Genomic DNA, 21,537 nt, shown 5'->3' with positions numbered 1-21,537 from the left:
TTACAATTTTGTAGTCTTCAACACTGTGCTGGGTACTCACATTCAGGGCTGCAGTCCTGTGGTGGCTGTAGGACACTGTTCTGGGTTTGCTGACATTCTTTATGTCTCTATGTCTCCTCTCTCTAAAATCATTTAACATTGTTTTTGGTTAGCTGTATTTGTCTTCATTGAGAAGGCAGCATATACAACCATACGACAATGACAGCCCATACCACAGTGTGACAACAACAGCTCTTGGCATTTACATAAACATCTGCTTGGAAATGGTATTGGAATATTTCACAGGACAACTCTTTGAAAGTGAGGTAGAAACTGTGTGAGGACCTTCTATGACTCCACTTAGACAGGCTCTGCCTGGCATTAAGCAATTATATGTACAAGAATAAACCGAAAGAACAATAAGAGAACATTTGATGTACTGTTCCAAAGATGATTGACAAAATGCTTTTAAATGAGCTCCTCCTTTTTTTCCCTTTTCAAGATACAGAAAGTAGTTCTATTATTTTGGTTTATTTCTGAAAGAGACTGGAGAGGAAAACTTTTTTTCCTTAGAAATTACATGGCTTGCTGGAGGACTTGTTGAAGGTCTCAGATGTTTATTGTGAGCTTGCACATTTAATTCAAAGGACAGGGTTGTTGGGGTTTTTTTAAGTGAATAGATCTATTGTGCTAATTGTTTATTATATATCATATTAAGTTGGTTTTAACAACAAATCCTGTAAATCAGAGCATTTTCAACAATCTAACTTAAAGTCCTTTCTTTTCTCAGTTGTTCATCTTTAAAATTTTATATATAGTGATATTTTAATTACATTAGTTCTCTATTTGCCAGGAGATTTTGAAAACTAATTCTCTATTTCACATACAAAAATCAGGAGTTCTCCAAAGATTTTTTTTTTTTTGTTAAACTCCTGGATAACATTTAAAGCTAGAAAATGGTTGGTTATTTCTCAAAGGGGGAAAAATAGGGAAATGGCACAGTTCTGTTGGAGTAAAAATATGCAGATTTTATCAATCTATTTGGAAAAGAGAAAATCACAGTATTGAATATTTCATTTAATACTCTCGGCCATGGGAAATAGGGAAAAGACTATCTTGAAGTATAATAGTTGAAAAGACTAAATGACAGGTTATATTTAAAATAAATTACATCTAAAATAAAATAGAGTGACAAAAGACAACAATAGTGAAAGCCAAACAAAAGAAGAGAACAGAAACACTGAGAGAGAGAAAGAGCCTGGTGAGTTCTTTGCTTTTCAGAATGCGGGCTGGGTACATATTCCCAATTGTTAGATCAGCTTTCTGAAAAGAATATTCACCCTGTATCTAGGAATCAAAAAATTATATCTTTAGGAGGCCTGTGGGAATAGGAGAAATTTCTCATCTAAAGAAGTTACATCCATTTACAGTGTGGATATTTTTATTGCTCAGCTTGAATCCTACCAAGGGATCCTGTGCCTTCAGTATTTTGAGTCTTCCTAACCGTGCTACAATAATAAAAGCACACTTGTGAATACTAAATGAAGGCTGAATTACCATCATGTACACATCCTGCATCTGAGCCAAATCGGAAATGAAATATCATGTCACATATGAAAGCATAGGAACTGATTAATTCTGATAGCATATTTATAGTTCTCATTTACAGAGAACTGAAAGTACTTTAAACAACTAGAATACTAAATTATACAAAAATAATGTAAATCAATGAAACTGCACACAAATCAGGACTCTGATGGGAAAGAGGTTCAAGATGGAATTGTCTGTAGAGCAATTGCTTAATTTGATATTGATAATATTAAATGGTATGCGTGAGATCTGGGCCTTATTCATATCCATGGGACTTTTCCACTGACTTAAACTGAGGACAGAAGTTCATCCTCTTTTTGGCAGAGAAAAGAGGACAACAGAAGCGTGCCACACTTTGGAAAGAGCAGTATCTCATTCATTTGGAAGAATAGAGGGAATTTCAGGTGAAGGGAGTGCACTTACAGAAACCCAAATATGAGCAGAAAACTGGGTTAACTTGCTGTCTGCCAGACCAGATGTCTCAGGGTACTTGAGAAATGGGACCATAATTGTGTCTCTTTCAGAAGACAGTTGGACAAAGAGTATAAATGAAATGGAAAGACCTTATGAACAAAAACAATATACAATATATTGTATCGTGAATTTCCAAGCCAATTACACTTCCATAAGCTTAAGCTTTATTTTTATAATTGAGGATGAAAACATACTCTTGGATACAATACTGGAAAGGATTAAAAAATTAGAAAATGCTAAGGCAACTGCAGTTCCAATTTCCAATTTTCATCTTATCATGACACATACAGTAAGTGCATTATCCCATTTTGATCCAATTCCATTAGATACTTGTAAGTCACATGCAGCACTGGTCCATAAAACACAACTTTTGGATACTCACCAAAATGAGCTAATTAATCAGGGGACCAAGACAATTCCTTTCTGATGAATGGAGTGTGTAATTTAACAAAATTAGGTAAATGGTGTAAAAACAGTGAGATAAAAAACTCCAATTCATGGTTTGAGTTTTTGCCACAAGATTTCTAGGCTACTATTTTCTCTTCTCAGAGAATACACCCTGTACTGTTTCCCCTAGAAGAGAGGAATGGTCACATCAAAGCAATATTCAAGGAGGCAGGTCAGCATGAACTTTTTCCATGACTATCCCAGAGAAAAAGCAACCTCACCTTCTGCTGGCAGAACAGGACATGGGAAGTTTGACAGCACTGATTAGGTGAGGACTTAAATGTCCTTCAACATCCACAGTAACCATCTGACCATGGTAAAGAGAGCAGGTGCACTGGAGAGGTGGTATCTCAGAGCCTTTTGAAAATCTGTGTAGCTCACCTTGCTCTTTTTATCCTCATGACATCGACTTTATTTGAGTGTATGGGATTGAAATTCCATTGTGGTGTTCCAGACATCAGGAAATAGCTGGCTGTCAGAGTGGGAGGCAGTTTCATTGTCCATAGCTGGAAGGTGTTTGGTTGATGGCTCAGTTTTCCTTTGAGGATTTCCATGAAGTCCCCAGGTAATACTGAGGTCAACACCAGTTATTACATACAAAGTTAAAACAAGTGAACCTGAAGCCTTCCCACAACTTCTACACTTCCTTGGAAAGAAAGGATAAAACCAACGTGAGATTGTAAAAAAAGGATGAAAATACTCACACTTGATGGCAGGGTATTAATTATAACTTTGTGTGGGTGAAGGTAAAATTTTCTTTTATGTGTGAATTGGGCATCTTTTCTCCACGAAAGAGTATCTGTGTAGCACAGTCCTACAAACACCCGAACGAGCAGGTCCATGGCTCTGCTATGGATTTGTGTCCTGTGATTGCCGGTCAGATGTGTCACCCTTGTCGCCGGGCAGCCATTGAACAGGAATCATCCCTCTCTTTATTTCATGAAACCTACAAGGTTTTGGGACCGCATGTGGCACAGATTTGCCGCGGGGCTGAGGAGGGCCAAAGGAGTCAGTCCTCCCGATGGCATTCACCCTTCTGGGCAGAGCTGCAGGTCGCTGGCTGGGTGCGAGCGCCAGCCCTGGCCCTGGGGCTGGGTCCGCGAGGGCGAGCCCCCAGTGGGGCTGCCATGGCCCCGTGGCTCGCAGGCTCCGCGCTCACGGCCCACATCGCCCTGGGAACACGGATTCGGAGCGTGAAAAGACGTGGGGAGGGCGTGACAGTTGAGAAGAACCTCCTGCTCGTGTTTCATGGGGCACCCCTCGGCGTGGGAGCCCCTCGGGTCGGAAGGGCATTCCCGGGATCCGCGCTCGGACCGAGCCGCGCCCGCGCCGCGGGGAGGTGGCTGCCGGCGGGGCACTCCCTGTGCGGGACAGCCAGACCCGCACAGCCGGTCCCCGCCCTGCGGGCTCCGCGGCTGGGGCTCCACGGCCGCGGGCGGGGCCGCTTGGGGACACCCCTACAACTTCACCCGAAGTTTTCTCGCTGCCCCGTCCCCCTCCGCCAGGTCGCGGCCCCTCCGACGCGGGCATCGGGGAAGACGAGACTCTTCAACCTCCTCCCGCCGCTTCTGCTCTCCGCCGGGGCACAGCCCACCGCGGCCGGGCCGGGCGCGGGGCGGGGAGCGGAGGGGCCGCGGAGGGGCCCCGGGGGCGCGCCCACCGCCCCGCCCCGGCCCGCCCGCCCGCCGCCCCCGCGCTGCCGCCTGGCAGGGCGGCGGGTGCCGCGGGAGCTGCTCGGTGCCGCCGCCGCCCGGGAGTGAGGTTATGTAAGGGGGGAGGGAGGCGGCGGGAGGAGGAGGAGCAGGACGGCTCGCCGCCGCCGTGCAGCCGCAGCCAGCCGGAGCCGGGGTGGCCGCATGTGCGAAGTGGGGACGCGGCCGCCGCTGGCCGCCGAGCGCGGGGAGCCGCCCGGGGCTGCCGCCGCCGAGAGGTGCCGAGACATGGGGTGAGTCCGCCGGGCCCCGACGCCGCGTGGGCACCGCGTCCCGCCCCGACCCCGCATGGGCACCGCGTCCGGTCGCGGCCCCGCCGCAGGTGCGCTCGGCGGCCGCGGAGCGTGGGAGAGCCCGGCCGGCCGCCCCGAGAGCGCTCCCCAGAACCGGCGTTTGGCAACGTAATTAATCACTGACGCCCGCTCGGGAGCGATCTCCAGTCCGAGCCGCCGGTGGAGGGAGAGCAGCCGCCGGCACGTTACCGGCGGTGAAATCCCCACTGGAATGAGCAGGCAGGAGCTCGGGATGTCTCGCACCGGGGGGCTGGTTCGCGGCCGGGGGTCTGGTCCCTCGCCGGGAAGCTGCGGGATATGCAGGGAGTTCATTGTCAGATGCTTCACTCGTGCTGGTTCAGCGAGAGGTCTGGCTGCTGGAGGCACACGAGAAACTTGCCTGAATTGTGCCAGTTGTTCCCTAATTTGGGTAAATATTTCCCCCCTTATTTATTATTTTTAACATGCCAGAAGTTTCTGATCACATATGGGGGCCTCTTGGATAATTCATCTCGATCTTTCCAAAAATCAGTCCTCTGTTTTTCCTATCCTCTAACTTACATGAGGGGACAAAAGCCAAATGCTGGCATTAGGGCAGTTTGTGAGCTAAGTATCAGGAAACAGAGGTTAAGGTTGTGGGTTTGGATTGAACTATATATAGATTTGAGATCCTCTCGACCAGAATGTCTTGGGGGATTCCAAACCCACACATTTCATTTACTTTATTTTTATCCTATTATGTTCTCTTACACCTTTTCCTTGCCTCTTCTCACCCCCCTGTGGCAATGAATCATTCTCCAGTTTCTCAGCTTACTCCTGCTGCTTCCAACTATCCAAATTTCCACTATAAATATGTTTATTGTTGTTAATGTGATATAACTCGAGACTGTATGGATAAATAATGAATTAAAATGCTCTACATGTGTCTGAATTTGATACCCAGGAGTACTGAATAAAAGTACAGGGGCAGAGGGAGAAATAGGATCTGAGTGAGTATCTCCCCATGTTTCACTTGAAGATTACAAGAGGCTCATCTGTGTCTTCATTATGTAAAGTTTCACTGGAAAATAAAACAGAAACTGTCCTTGGGGTTGGAGAAAGAAGCATAACCTGTCTGGAACAGCTCTGTCCCACTGAGTCCAGGATTGTCAGAAACACCTCCATCCATGGGAAACTTGCCTCTGTCATTCTACCTGTGTGTCTCTCAAGGCAAATGCTTTTGTTTTTGTTATTTTTAACTGTTTCCCTATTGGTTAGCTGTGACTTGGAGAGAATTGAGGGGAAGGTTGCAGTTGTCCCCCACCCTCTTCTGTCAGTCAATCGTAGCTCAGTGTGGTCCTGCCTTGATTCAGAGCTGTTCAAGCTGCAAAGGACTTGAAGGCTTTTCAGACCTCTGTCTGTGCTGCTGCATGTGCTGTATTGGGTCATTGAGATTTGTACAGGGAGCAGGCACGTTCAATACCCTGATTTAATGTGTTTCACTTCAAGTAAGTTATTTCATTCTTACCCTGGCGTGTGTGAGATCAAGCTCCCAGCATCATTCATTCCCCAGGTTTCAGCGTGGGTTGTACATACTCATACACTGCACAGAGTGCAGACAGGGTGTTTTTTGCATATACATTTTTCCAGTGTCTTGTGTCATTGTCTTGCCATTTCCCTTTCTGATACTGAGAACTTGGAAGTGTGTTTGTGGCAGTGTTACTGCAGCTGTGCCTTAGCACACCTGACACAGGAGCAGCCCCCCAGTTTTCCTTCCCATTCCATCTCTGCTGACAGATCCTTCACCTCTGCATGCTCTTGCTTTTCCTTCTGTGAAATGAGCACCTCACCTGTCTTTGTGAAGCAGGTTGTGGTCAGAGCACAGTCCTGCTTACTTGAAAGAATATCTTTAGGCCCAGGAATTCCAGTGGGATTTGCTTCCTGGGCACATTTTGGTGTTACTTATGGTGCATGTTCTCATAGAAATTGTGACAGCAACTTGATTCTTGCCTCTTAAAATATTTATAATGACTTGATTCTTAGCTCTTAAAATATTTTTTCTTTTACTTTGCTTTTTTTTTTTTCCTAGGGGTGGCCATTGCTAATGATTCATTTAAATGCTGCCTATGGATTTGGCAGTGACTGATGGTGCTATGAAACCTGATATAGCTACTTGAGCTCAGCAAAGCAAAGCTATTTAAATTGCTTATTAGCTGTGAGCTGAGCTATTTAAACTGTTGGTTTAGTTCGGCTTACCAGGCAGCAAGGTAGTTTCACGTTTTACAAAAGTAATTTACACGTTAAAAAACCCCTGATGCCTGTAATACAGGGAATATAAAAACAATGTTGTAAAAAGTGTCCAGGAAAAAATAGCTTCAATACCCATCCAAGTCAATGTGAAGGTTCCTGCTGACAGAAAACCATTGTATATTGGTCAAGCCACTGTTAAGGGTCTTGCTGGACAAATGTTTACTTTAAAGGGAACAAATATTTTCCTAAATCACCACTTTCTTCTACCCAGCATATCTGATAGCTGCTGTTACCTCCATAGTGTCTGAGCTTAAACTTTAGCTATTTGAAAAGCACAATGTAACACATTTCCAACTGTAGAATTCTTTGTCTGGAAATACCACTTGCCTTGTCTTTTGGTGTAGCAAGCCAAGGGCTGACACAATCAAGAAAGTGGCTTGGTGTTAATGAGCTGGACATACTCATCTAATAGTTTGACCTCAATTTTAGCAATATAAACTAAATTTACCGTTATAAAGATGCTTGAGGTTCAGGTATTAGCTGTTTAAAGGAGGTATTTGGTATCTGGTTCATCTATGCTTAAGTTCTTTTACTATTTTAATTTCTTTAGTAACTTTGTATTTCCTTATCTGTCCATTACAAAATACTTCTTGTTATGAGCTGTGTGACAAGTATCCAGTTTAGATTAGACGTGTAAATCACTTCACTTGTGCTGAAGCTGTTACTTATATTATCTGTTGAATTAAAACTCAATTTAAGTACCCTCTAGCAATAAAATTGAATTTTAAGTCTGTTTTATAAATCATATCAAACTGAAAATCAGGCCTCTGAGTGTTAAATATTATTGCAGAAAGCTGTACAACAATGTAGAAGTGTATGTTATACAGTTAATGATGAACTAGCTCACAGCACACATTTCTTTTGGCTGACATGAGATGGCTTCTCTCTGCTGCTTCCTTAGGGGCTAATGTGATAAATGAGTCCCCTCCAGCTGAGATCTGTCCATACCTTCCCCAGGTGGGCTTTGAGTCCATCACCAGGAAAATGGGAAAAAGTGAGTGTCCAAGCCTGAATAAAGCAATGAAGTGCCCTCATCTTAAGGTGACTGGACTCCTGAACAAAACTCTGTTCTCCATGTAATATATTCATGGAAAGGTGCAATTGGGGGCTATGTTACTGAGGGCACATGTAATGTTTTTATTATGCAGTGACATTTAAGAGATCAGGAAAATCTGCCTTGCACTCTCCCCTTCTGCTGTCGCCAGTAATAATGTCCATCGGCCAACACATAGCTTTATTTGGGCAGCAAAAGGCAAACAAATGTGAGGATAAAGGAAGAAGGTAAAGGAAGCAGAAGATGTGATGAAGCTCATGTTATAGGAAGACATTCATTTTGGAGGGTGTTCACTTTCCTGGTACCCGCAGTACTTTAGAAACCATGGTGATAAGCTTTGCCTAAGAAGCTCCGTGGCAGGGAATAGTGTGTTGCAGAGGAAATTCACCTTGGCTTTCAACCAGCTCCCTCTGAAATCCATAGGAGTCCCTCACCAGCTCCCTCTAAAGTCTGGCCAAGCCATCTGTCTGTGAGGGAAAGGGGCATCCTGGGGCCCTGGGAGTGGCGGGCAGAGAATGGCACTGGCTTCCACTGCAGTCCAGGGTACCCCAAAGCAGGGCTGAGACAAGTGTCTGCCCAAACACAGCTGAGTTGGTACTTGGAGTTCAGTGACTCTTGAGATTTTTAGGTCAGCAGCTTCAATTCGGTTCCTAGCATAGCTTGGGGGAGCAGATCGTATCAGGCATTATCCAGCTGGTGGTGGTGTTGGTGTTCAAGGAAAGGGACTGAAGATCTGATACATGCTGAGGCTGTTTATCTCATGGTTTTTGAAGTAGCTGGTTGGGGGTGCTTGACTCGTAACAACCTTGGCTCCTTATGTAGTGATTCCCATTTTGCAGAGTGAATATAAACGACTGCTGTTATGACTTGGAGACTTTGTCATCTCTCTGTACAGATACAGATGTCTGTACAAAATCCAGTGGAAAAGTCAGGTCCGGAGAACTCTGAGTTCTGGAGCAGTGTGTTGGGTTCACTGAAATGGATGGGAAAGCTCCGTTGACCTCAGCAGAATGTAGTCTCTTGTTTATGTCATTTATGTGTATTTACATAAGGTTAGAGAGGCAAGAAGCTTGGTGGGGTGGGCAGAAGGAAAAAGACCAAATTGCTAGATCCTCCTGATTTATGTGTGCTTAGGGTTTTGGTGGGGTTGCATTCAAGTGAGTGAACAAACCTTTAATGGAGTTGCATCCAAGTGACATTGGCACCTCTCACAGTTATGTGAGGAGTTCACAGCAGTGCAGACACTTGCACATAACTGAGTTTAGGAAAAAATCAGTGTGAATAAGCTCTGAGTAAAACCCAGGATTGGGAGAAATTAAGAAACAAGCTAATAAAAGAATAGCAGAAAGAAGTGATAGAGGGATGACAGACATGAAAGGCACAGTAGATTATAGAAATATTGTAGGGTCTGCTACAGATAAGTTCAGCAAATTACAATAGGAAAAATCTGCCAGTACCACAACTAGTTTGAGTGCTGTGCTGCAAATTTCTCTGACATTTGCTCATGTAGAATATGCTGTGGAAAGAGTGAACTCAAAGAAAACTTAATGCTAAGAGAGTCATCATAGTCAGTTGCTTTCAGCTGCTAACCTAATTAATTACCACTGTTAATATGATTGTCACTTGAGAAAAAATGTATAAATAAAATATTTTCCACGAAGTTGGGATGTCCCTCAAGCCCTTCTGTGTGTTTGAAAAGAGAATGGTGAGTAGGTCTCTTGATAACAAGGGCATCATTTGAAATGTTAAAAAGAATTATTTAATGTTAAGTTTCTTTAAACAGGAAGTTTTTTAACTGATCCAAGATCTGACAAAGTGTCTTAAACTGTTCACTCAAACCTATTCCCAGCATGACTGAAACAGGCAGAGAAGGGCAGTGAGTTTGCCAAGAACCAAAGAGCAAGGCTACCAGCCTGGTTTTGCATCTAGATTTCATGCAGTGCTGTTTATTCCTTTTATTAATTCATTTGGCTCTGTTATTGCAGTGCCCAACATAAATAGCCTCACCCTGAGCATACACCTAAGGACGCATAAGCATTTTGAATCAGCTGTTGGTTTTCCTGTTGACTTTGTGATAGGGTGTGTGCCAAGCAGGAAGTTCCTTGCTCCTGAAAGCTGCTACACATTCAAATCTCTGTCAGCTTTCACCTTGAATGCTGTCCATCACCTTTGTGGGCTTTGTGCACTGCAAATGCAGCGTGTGACTTGTTTAGACTGTGATTTGGCTCTTTAGGGTGTTAATGTGCTCAGAGGAACATGTTTCAACTGTGTTTCTCTGACAATTCAGCAGTACACTGTAAATAGCTGATGTTATTAAACCTCAGATTGTGACAAGGGCACTGCCTTCAAAGGAAGACAGGAAGTGTTAAGCTTGAGCATTAAAGAAGCACTTTTAATGGCAAGAGCAATTAGGCAGGGAATAGACAGGACTGGGGAAGGTGCTGCTGCACCACAGCCACACATCACCCAGCACTGGTTAGGGACAGTGTGGTTAGGGATTGTGTAATACATACTCATGCAAAATGTACAAGATGAGATTGGATGATGCAGTTGATCTCTGATTATATTTTTGGTGACACATCCTAGCTGTTCTCTGCCTGTTTGCAAGAGAAATCTGCCCGCTGCTGCTGGCTTGGTTGCTCTGTGCTTAGCTCATGTGTGACACGAGTAGCTGGCTGCTTACTGACGTAGCAACTATTAGAGGCTATTGGACCCTCTTGCATCACTTTGAATTGCTTCCTAATGGTAATTTTGCCACTGGGGTCAGGAGTAAAATGAAGATAATATTTTAAATAATTGATGCTCGAGGTGTTTTAGGATTTGATTTAAAAAAATGGATGTTGCTGGCTGACATCAGCAAGCGGGACAGCCTGCTTAATGACTCATAGGGGAGCAGGAGGCTCTGCTGTGTAGGTGTTCTAGGATTTGTGGGCTTCATGTTGAAGGCTGGCAAGACTGGGAGCTTTAGCTGCAAAACAACAGTGGCTTTATCATGGAGAAAGAGCAAGCAGATTTGAGTGAGGGGAGAGACGGGAAAGGGGGCCTGGTGATGGAGGTGTGAGCGGCAGCGAGTGCTGGTTACTGTGCAGAGCCTGTTCCCTTCAGTGGCAACGCATCCTCCTTTCCTGCCTCCTCCACGCACCGATCTGATTTTATTTATTTGACGTAGCTTATCAAAATGCAAGATTGTAAGAATTCCTGAAGGGACAAACTGTTTCCTTTCCATCTGGAAGTTTCACTGCAGCCTACAGGATTTAGAAGCTTGAACCCTGCTGCAATTAAAAAAAAAAAATTCTGTAGAAGTTGCACTTTTCTGCCTACGCGTCAAGAGGCCTGGGAGAGCCCTCCGGAGCTGCCAGCGTTGTTCCCTGTTAGCACTTTCATTATTATTATTATTATTATAATAATCCTGCAACTGCATTCTTATCAGGCAACGTTTAGTACCTCAGTGCAGCAAGACAGCAAAGGTCTCTGTGGAATACGTTTAAAAATATGTAGCCAGCTTGTAAAATATTTTTTTTCTAAAGCTGCTTCTGCTTGTACTGAGGATCCCTCCTTGTGGACTGTGAAATGGTGCTGCACAAGTACTTAATAAATACTTGCTGTTTGCCTCTGCCCCACACTTTACAGTAGATTCCCCTCAGATTTGGAACTACTGTATTTTGGGGGTGAAGGATACAAAATTTTAGTTCTGCATGGCTCTGAAGAGAAATGTTTAGTTTATATCTAGGGGTGTCAGCATCTTATTTTCAGTATTCAATACTTACTGTTTCATTCCTGGAAGAAGGACAGGGTGTAGCCAGAGCTGGGGAACATTCAGCAAGGGTTTTGCTTTTCAAAATGTGGTACTTCAAAATGCACACTGCCTCCTCTCATATTAATTGCATTGCAATGACTGACTCAAGTTCTCCACTGTTGATGAGTTGCTCTGTAATGTGTATCAGCAACACTTTGTTGCCTTTATTACATTCCCTGGTTTTATCAGGCTTTTGTATTCCAGCTTCCCACTATGAATCTGTTGCACACATCTAAAATGTCTCCCTGCAGTTGTTTAAGTGGGAACATGTGATCTGGTTTGCGATACTGAAAATTGTCAATAAGAGCATTTGAAAAAAGCTGGAGAAGTTCTCTGAGATGGGAAGTGCAGAATGTGCCCAGCCAGCAATCAGGTCTGTCCTGGGGCACTGAGCTGCTTGGAGGATGCATGGGAAATGTGGGGAGGGTCTGACACCTTATTACCATCTAGTTTGGAGATGGTGATGTGTAAACATGAGGCAGGAGCTCCGTTCTGGTGGGTAGTTCAGACAATGGTGCAAACATGGCAGCAGTGTAGTTGTCCCCATGTCCCCCACTGCCTGCAGTCCTACAAATCACATAGATAAAATCTTTATATGAGTTGCAGATGTAAAACTTGTTCCATGCATCAAAGTGGGAGATTTGTCTTGCAGAAAGGTGATGACCATTGCCCTTAGAGGATCCTACCTTTCGGGATAGAGCAGTTTCTGGCATACAGGGTGATCTGGTGCCAGTTCTGAAGGTGATGTCATCAGTCCCTATTAACTTACTTTCTCCCAGGGCTGTTGGTTTGGATTATTCTACTGCCTTTCCATAAGAAGACTTCCACCATCTACTTGTCCTGATGTGAAAGTGGGATTTCACAACTTGAGAGCCATAAGCTGGTCAATTTAATCTTACTCCACCTTTATACAAAAGAGAAGGTCTAGCCACTTTACCATCTCTGTTAAACACTTATATTGCATATGTGCGCTTTCCTTTTTTTCACAAAGTGGGAAAACTCCACAAATCTGTTTTGGGATTATGGGGTGTTTTGGGGGAATTTCTTTTTTTTTGGTCTTAATATTACTTATGATGCATCTGTACATAGTGTGGTCTGTACACAGGATGTACCTATGCACTACCCTCTAGGTAAAACCACTACTTCTTACACCCTCATGTAGTCCAATCCTCTCTTAGCCCCAAAGCTGAAATACTCTTCCCTGACCTGCCAGGAGGTTTCTGCCCAGATAGGGCAGTGCCACAGTGCTCGTGGGCACAATGTACATCAAGGGCACAACTGTTGTTCTTGGGTATTCAAGGATGAGATAAAAGTATCTTTGGACTCTCTTCATGTGTATATAAAACTCAGTGATTGTCATAGTAATCTCCTCTCCTCCAGCTGGGGTAAGAACAATTTATTCTTTTATGAAATAATAAAGGAGATTTAGTTGCCTGAAACTTTACAGCACACAGGTGAATGATAACTCTCTCTTTTCATGATTAATTTGTTTGACAGCTGTTTATCACTTATTTAGTCCATTACAGGAGATAGCTAATTTTTGGTTGCCTGTTGTTTGTAGAAGTGGTTCTTATAAACTTGTTTTTAAAGTATCTTCTGAAAATGCTCTTTCATAAAATTCAGTCTGATTTGGTTTAGGGTCCTTTTCAAGAAGAACAGAAACTGGCTTGACTGAGAACAGGGATCTGTCACTTCACTACACCCACCCAAATTCAAGGGAATTGAATTAAAAGCTGGAGTCTCTAATCTCAGTTATAATGAAACACAAAAGCTGCAGAGCAAGGACCAAATCCCACGCTCCAGAGAGAGCATAGTTGGTTTGGGAGTTATTTGGGGTAGATGGGAGTCTGCTTGTCTCCTCCAGGCAGATGTACAAGTGTGAATTTGTCCATGTGTCCATGGGGAACTTTTCTTTCCCCTCTGTGCCTCTTTCACCTTCCTCTGTGCTTTGGAGCAGGGAAATGGGTGTTTGTGCACATTGTGAAATTCCACTTTGTCTTTTGAGAGATTTGAAGGACAAACAATGTGTTTAAAGTTTCCATGTGATACTCAAAGACATTCCCCAGGCAGAAAGTTCTGAGCTTCTGTTTCTCGAGATCTTCGAAATTGCATATTATGGAAGATGCATCAGCCTTCAGGGACGTAAGTCATATGCAGCCTGATGCTTTCAGCGAGCTCTTTCGCCCTGTTTTGCCTCCCCCAGGCTTCTACGGGGAGAAGGCATGTGGTTTTTGCACAGGGCTGTGGGGACAGCTTCCTTTGTCACCTTGACCAAGGCCCTGAGGTAAACACCTCTCTTGTGGTTGTGATTACTGCTTTTCCCTCTACAGGGAAGGTCTGTTCTGAATTTTTCAGCCTCAAAGTAATTATTGCATTGTTCAGATCTTTGCAAGAACTTTTCTCCATTGAGTTAGAAATTAGCATTTCAAATTCTATGGGGGAGAAGTTGCCAACATTTTTTATATTTTAAGCTTAGAATTTGGAATGGAATCAAAATATCTAATCCTCTTTTCATTCCCTGCTTGGTCTTTCCTCCCTGCCTTATGAATTGGCATCCTTGTCCTTAGGAGGGAGGCAATATTGTGCAGCTCTGTATGGCTTCTCTTGTTAAATATCAAAGTAACATTGCCCTGATTTACAACACCCTTTCCAATAACTGTTAAATTAGCACAAGTGACATGAGGTTGTACTGGAAAGTGTCAACTGCTTTACAGCATGACCTCTGAATTATTGGCCAGAAGAGAAAACAGACACGTGACTGCTGGAAATGATTTGGGATGGTTCAGTGCTGTCTGTTATTCCATAAAAGTGCAGTTGATTCCATGAGTTGAACAGGGTGGTCCAAACTTTGTGCCTTGCAGTTAAGTTACTTTTCCTCCCTTTCTTTTCTTTTTCCATCTCCTTTTGGCACTTCTTCCTCTGTGGTGACGTTGGAGCTGCCGCTGCTGCCCGGGGGGAGGACGGCCTGGCTGGTGCCCAGGGTGGCAACAGCTTCAAGTCTGGGTTAAACTGTTGGCTTGGAGGCACATGGAAAAACACAGGGCTAGTCTGGGTTGTCTAGGGAGAAATTTGCCACTGAAATGTTCTTTTGCTGCCTTTCAGGGGTAGAAAGCTTCCTAAAAGAAAACTGTGTTTAGGGAGACCTGTAATAGAGACCTTACAAATCAAATCAATTTAATTCTTAGGGTGCTAAAGTGTGAATGTGTGAAAAGCATAGTAAGAATTTCTCACCAGTTGGCACCTTATCCTCAGTGGCAGAGCGAGTACTTGATCCATTCTGCATACCAACACCAGACACTAATTTTAGATCCCAAGGACTAAGAAGAGTGCAGTTTCTAGCTCTTGACTTGCTATATTTTACTTATGGAAAATAGGGGAAACTGGTGCACACACCTTTTTCTCCCCCCAGCAAGGGAAGTGGATGTTTCCATTATCATGAACTTTCCTGCCATGAGTGTGCACACAAAACAAATTACTGCAGAATACAAAACATTGTTTTTAGTCCTATTTTAAAAGAAATAAATGTTCAGAATTTTGCTCTGAAAACAAAGCAAAAAAAAATCATTTCAATCGTGCAGTGTGGGTTGTTATTCTAGCATAAACATCTCTCTAGAATCTGAGCTGATTTTGCTCACGTTTGTTTGGTATAAATAAGCAGTAACTTAGAAAAAACAACAAAAGTATTAGTAAAGGATGCAGCCATAAGCATGTTGTGTTATCATGGGATATGTGTCAGCCTGATGTGCTTTACTTGCATTTGGTAAACATGCTGAGCTACCAGCTTTGTGCTCAAGTAGCGCTGCAGACCTTTGCAATGGCTCACACAGTTGTCAGTGAGCAGGGAGAGCCTCTGGTTCCTGTCCAGCGGGTTTGATTTGTTTCACAGGATTGCTGGGGCATGGTTCTGTCCCCTCCCAGCTGATTCCTCCGCTGGGAGCAGACATGGGTATACCTAAACACATATAGTGCATGTATAGTCATAGAATGGTTTCAGTTGGAAGGGACCTTTAAAGATCATCTAGTTCCAACCACTTTGTCATGGGCAAGGACACATTTTGCTGGCCCAGGTTGCTCAAAGCCCCATCCAACCTGGCCTTGAACACTTTCAGGGATAGAGCAGCCACAACCCCTCTAGGTAACCTATTCCAGTGCCTCCCACCCTCACAGGAAAGAATTTCTTCTTACTATCTAATCCAAAGCTGCCCTCTTTCAGTTTAAAGCCATTACCCCTTGATCTGTCACTAGATGTCCTTCTAAAAGTTGCTTTACAGCTCTCTTGTAGTCCCTTTAGGTATTGGAAGGCTGAAAAATCAAACTCTCTTAGCCTGTCTCCTTGTGAGAGGTGCTCCAACCCTCTGATCATCTTTGTGGTCTCCTCTGGACTCACTCCAACAGCTCCACATCCTGCCTGTGTTGGGGGCCCCAGTCCTGGATGCAGTACTGCAGGTGAGATGTCATGAGAGCGGAGCAGATGGGGAGAATCATCTCCCTTGACCTGTTGGTCACACTTCTTGGGATGCAGCCCAGGATATGATTGGCTTTTTGGGATGCAAGTGCACATTGCTCAGTCAGTCCTACCCCAGAGGCCCTGTTTTCGGGGTTTGGGCCATCCTCCCCTGCATCTGCAGGGGACAGGGCCAGTAACTTTGGTTTCTTTTCAACCAGAGAGAAGAGAAGGAATAAGAAAAAAACTACCAGGAAAAGAAAGTGTATGTATCAGTGCTGGCAGCTCACAGGGCTGCCAGTGTATTAAGCAGCAGAGAGTGGCAACTAAACAAGGGCAAGGCAGAATAGCTAAAATGAAGCCTGCTGTCCCCTGGTGCTCACACAGGCTCTGAGCTCCAGCTGAGGACCCAGCACACAGCCAGTTTCATCAATAGATGCGATACCCGCAGGCCCTCGAGCCTGCATGGAACGGGGATCCTGGGAGACAGCCCAGCCCCAGAGTGCTGGCCCAGCCCAGCCCAGCCCAGCCCATCCCATTGTTTTTATCCCAGTTCATGGAAAAATTATTTTAGATTATCTCATCATTTCAAACATTCTGGTAAGTGTTAATATACTTTCAGCTCAGTGGAAATAATCACCATATGGCTGTAAGATTTGCCATCTGTCCAGAGACACTGGAATACAATTAGCCCATGTAGTCCATTTATCAATCTATAAGTGACAATATTCACAGTCCTGGCTACTTTGGCTGCTGACAGAATCAGCACTTGCAGGGGCCTACCTGTCTGCCCTTATTACATCAATATATAAATGAGATGGAAAAAATCCTGTCATTCAGCTGTGCCCTTCACACTTGACACACAAAAGAAGTCTATATTGGTGTAAATGAGACTGAGGAAATGGTGTGCCTTAATTTTGGTAGCGCTAATTGGATTTTATGTCTAATGGACCTTAATTTGATAAGGAAAAGACAGATTTACTTGCAGTTGTTCAATGAAGAAATACCAGCAGGACAGAGTATATCACAGGGAAAAAAATACTATGTCCTCTCCTGTTGTATTCATTTCCAAGGCACAAAAAGCTAAATATGACAAACATGAGGTATGTCATAGTTAGCATCATACAGGTAAGAATTTTTTCCCCAGATTTCTTGTTTGACATCAGAAGAGTGAGAAGATGTCTTTCCAGAAGAGTGAATAATTTTTTAAAAGAAAAGGTAGAGGCCTTTTTGTTTTAAAACTACTAATGATGTGACACTATAAAGTTCTGAATTTTCATTGCTCCTGCCGATCTTGCCCCTGGCAGGTGTCCTAGCCTGGCCCCTCAGAACTGCTGCATCCTTGAAACTGGAGTTAGATTTGGAATGTCTGATGCATATCCAGAAAATAATTTGAACTCTTTATTTGTTTTATGCATTACCCAAACTCACCTTGCATAATAAGTCTGTAACAGGAATGTGTGCTATATTTTGTTCATTCTACAAATGTTCAGTCAGCCCACACTAATTTTTGAGATTCTACTGACAGGAGAATGTAATTTTTTTTGCATGTTTGTGTTACAACGCGTGGTTATGGAACCTGCATAGCATGAAAAATGCTGATACTTGAAGTGAAATCCTTCCATAGCCCACACCTCATATAACCTGTACCTCATGTAACCCACAAACAGGACTGCAGGGATCAGAAATAGGTGGCTATTGAGGTTCAGGAATTTCTGGGATAAGTTTCTCCCAATATTGCCTGCAAATATGTGCAGTTTGCAGTAGGGGTTTAGTTTTGTGGGTTTTGTGGCAAGGGAAGTGGTGTTTGTGTTGTAGATACTACGTTTCTCATGAATAACCTGTTGGTTAAGTTTTTCAAATTAGTGGTTTTTCTCTCTGAAACTCAGGAGATTAGCACAGGATCATCGCTTTTGCGCAAGGGCTGCTGACAGCTTTTTATACCAACAAGTAATGTACATATCTGAGATCTGTACTGTAAATCTGATGGCAACAGATGGTGTTATATTTTTAAAGATCAAAGTGAATAACGTTAGCTTCTAAATGTTTGAGATTTCCTTTGTGTTTTTAACGTGAAACAGAAGACGTGTCATTCCATTATCTTACTGGCTGCTGGGAAATGCATGCATTTCAGGAACTGTGTCCCCCAGTTCCAGAAGGAGGTGCTCCCTGTGTGTTGGCAGCAACCAAGATGCTCTGGTTATTGATTCTATTACTCTGTTAAAACCACCAGAAAATGGAAATTTGCTTCTTTTCAGATAGTCTACTTTAAACTGCATGGAGTGGGGAGTGAGGCTGGCTTTGGCCATGCCTCTCTGTGTGCACACCTTGCCCTTCTCCAGCTGCAGCTGTGGGGTTCCTGCCTGTGAGCATAGGGGTTGTGCTTGCACTAGAACCTCTCTTTGCTGTTTCGAATAGGCTTTCTTGATGCTCTTGACTACTTTTGGTGATTTTTGTCCTCTAGATGATTTGCTCTGCTAGCAACAAATCAATTTAAACATGGCAGTGCTACCAGGTTGGTGCTGTTCTCTGCACGTGCAAGTTGCTACATGCACCAAAAACCCTGTGTAGGCATTGGTTTGCATCTTTCTAATCTCTTATGGAGCAAATTGCTTACCCATTAATTGCTTTTAATTTTTACATTCTTAAGTTTCGTTAAAGACATGCAGCCTTGTATTAAGCCATCTGTTGGCACCCTATTTCTTGCAGTCTAATGAAGCACTCAGCCCTGAGCATGTTATTAGCCCAGGTGCTCTGGTGGCAGCGTGTCCCAGCATAGGGCACTCACTGTGCTCTGCCTGTGCTGCAGCATGTGCTGGTGGCCATCAGCAAAGCCCTATCATTTGCTTCTGACGTTGTGGCTGGTAGAATTCCTTATTTGATCCTTCAGGCAGTAGATCAAAAAGAGTTATACAACTTGTTCTTTAAACTGAACTGATTGGCTTTTTTTTTTCCCTAGTGTAAGTGGAAGAAAAGCCTCAGGGGAGAGCGTTTGAATAGGGCATGGGAAAGCATATTGATAATTGCATGCATGGATTAGTGCACAAAAGTACTCCCCTCCAAGGGTCTGCTTAGTGCTGTGGCGTTTGAAATAATGGGGTGTTTAATCATATTATTTTGCAATAGTGAGGCTTTGATTACGCCACTGATTGAAATCAACTTTTCAGATTGCATTGTTGCAAAGATAACCTCATCAGCCATGCAAATTCTCATAGCACGGAGGAGAAAAAGTCCCAAACATAAAGATGCTGCCCTGGTGGTGTCAGTGGGGTTTATGTGGATGAATACATGATATTTCACTTCAGTCTTCTGTTTGTAGGTACTATGTGTTTTGATCATATACCCTCTGACATTCAGTCTCTTCATTTTATAAATAAACACCAAGTAGTATGCATAACCTCAGAGTAGCCCAAGTCTTCTGCCATGCAGAAATGCAAAGAGTTAAAAGTAGTAATAAAGACTTCATTGATGTGTTAAAGGAATTTTCTGGTGGTTTACAATTGCAAAATAAATGACTCGCTTCCTTCAAAAGTGTGTTTACATTACTTCTCTTCTTTGGTTCTTTCTCTCCAATGCTAACTCTGGATGCATCTGCTGTCTGATGTGGGGTGAGGAAGCCCAGGAGTGACTGGGTCTGCTGGCAACTCATTTCCGCAGCAAGGCTGGTGCTGGGGGCCCCTGGGCAGTGCTGGTGGGATGGGTGGGGACTCTGAGGGGCACTGCAGAGCTCTGGTTTTGTCCAGTTTCTGTTGGGCTGCTCTGACAGCAGTGGAGGCTGATGGGTGCCTTGAGGGGCTGAGCTGTGTGTTTCCTGCACGTGGAGTACCCCTGGGTTGGCTCAGCCCTGCACACCCAACCGCAGTGAACTCCTGTGGGGTTCCTCCTCCTCCTCCTCCAGCTGCCCTGCCCTGTAGCACAGCTCGCCAAGAGCTTTCCAGGGCAGCCCTCAGCAAGTAAAATACAAGGCCAGTGTGTGCTGGTGCTTTGTCTTTCCCATTGCCAGCTGCATAGGGGTAGATTGTGGTCTGTTCATGCAGTCTGTGATCCAGAGCTGGGGATCTGTGACATTGCCTTGTGCCCTGGGTCTGTGCTAGGGTGGGGACTACAGGCAAAGCACTGGGGGACAATGTACTCCTGTTCCTGCAGACCTGTGTTCTGCACTCCAGGATTTACACTTTCAATTTACAATGGCATTTCTCACTGAAATATTACAATGCAAACATTGTGCTACATGGAAGGCTGTGCTAAAAACATTAACTCCACTGGAGCTGGAGTGAACATGGAGGATGTGATTTTTAACCAATTGAGAGGAATACAATGACTTTGGGAGGCTGTTCATGTGCAGATTCAGCCTCTTTTGTCACAGCGTGGGAGAGGTGCTGGGTGTAAACAGAGTACAAGTATTTTTTCCAATTTACAGAGTTTGAATTTACGCCTATGCAATCAGGAGACCATGTAAACATTACTGAGGGTGCAAATTTATGGATCCTTTTCAATGCCTTCTCAGAAAAAATCTCTCAAATGCTCAGAGTTACACAACCAGTTTCATACATGTATGCTTCAACTTGGTTTTTTCCAATAAATAACTTTACTTGTGGAGGATTAGTTCAGGGTCTTCTCAGTTCCTGTCACTTGTGTATGAGTATTTATTCAGAGCGTCTTGAAAGGTTAATAGGCCTCTGGAGATAGCCCCAAAATAAAGTGTGAGCTTTCTCACTGCCTGAGTTAAGCCTTTTAATTTGTATATTGACTTCATAAAGGCGTAATGGTATTGTGAGACCTCACAGATGTTACAATGATTTTCACACTGAGAGCTTTTGTCCTCAAGATTTATTCTTTTGGATTTACTCAGCTGCAAATAAAAATGAGTTTAATTAATGTCTGTGCTTTTAACAGACAATTCCTCTTTAGCTAGTCTTATTCTAATTTTTTTCTGTGTAAGTAACTGAACTACCATGCTTCCTACAAATGCAAGAAGCACTTCTGCTAATTCTATTCTGTTGAAATAATACCTATAAAAGAAGAGAGCTAAAAAGCTGGGGTTTTCTGATGAATTTTGCGTATTTCTGCAGATAAGTTGATATCAAATCTAGTATCAAGTGGGCACCAGAGAATCATGACTGGATGTTTGAACGAGTTGCATGACCTTGCCCTTGATTAGCACTGCTGCCAGATTCAGCAGTTCAACCTCATTGTGAGCAGAGTGGTCTGCCTACAAAATAGGAATTTCAGCAGCTGAAAGACTGGAAAGAAGGACTTTTTTAAAAAATAGCTGTTTTTCTTTCTTGTTTTCTGCCTTTTTATGGGCAGTGTAATTTCTGTCCTAGCAGTCTGAATTTTCCAGAGGTTGTTACCTGTACCTCCTGTGTACCCCCTGTTCCACCCTGTGGCAGAGAATGCCACCCAGGAGCACATGACTTGGCTGGCGAGTGCCGGCCAAGGTGCTTTCAGGGGTGCCTGTGTTTTTTTTTACAGAGAGG

General features: G+C 43.7%; 1 protein-coding gene across 3 annotated transcripts in view; it reads left to right on the top strand.

The window, feature by feature from the left end:
- Positions 1 to 4,094: 4,094 nt before the first annotated feature.
- HOMER2 (homer scaffold protein 2) overlaps positions 4,095 to 21,537 on the top strand; it is a 62,518-nt gene continuing 45,075 nt past the window's right edge. For 2 of the 3 annotated variants that reach the window (XM_071568158.1, XM_071568157.1), the window contains exon 1: positions 4,100 to 4,435. In XM_071568158.1, the coding sequence (XP_071424259.1) occupies positions 4,347 to 4,435 (89 nt within the window). In that variant the 5' untranslated portion in view covers positions 4,100 to 4,346. Of the gene's footprint in view, positions 4,436 to 21,537 lie in introns of all 3 variants that reach the window. The other variant, XM_071568156.1, reaches the window with a different exon arrangement.

Source organism: Pithys albifrons, chromosome 13 (assembly GCF_047495875.1).
Source record: "Pithys albifrons albifrons isolate INPA30051 chromosome 13, PitAlb_v1, whole genome shotgun sequence".
NCBI lineage: Eukaryota > Metazoa > Chordata > Aves > Passeriformes > Thamnophilidae > Pithys > Pithys albifrons.
This window is presented reverse-complemented; position numbering and strand designations above follow the sequence as displayed.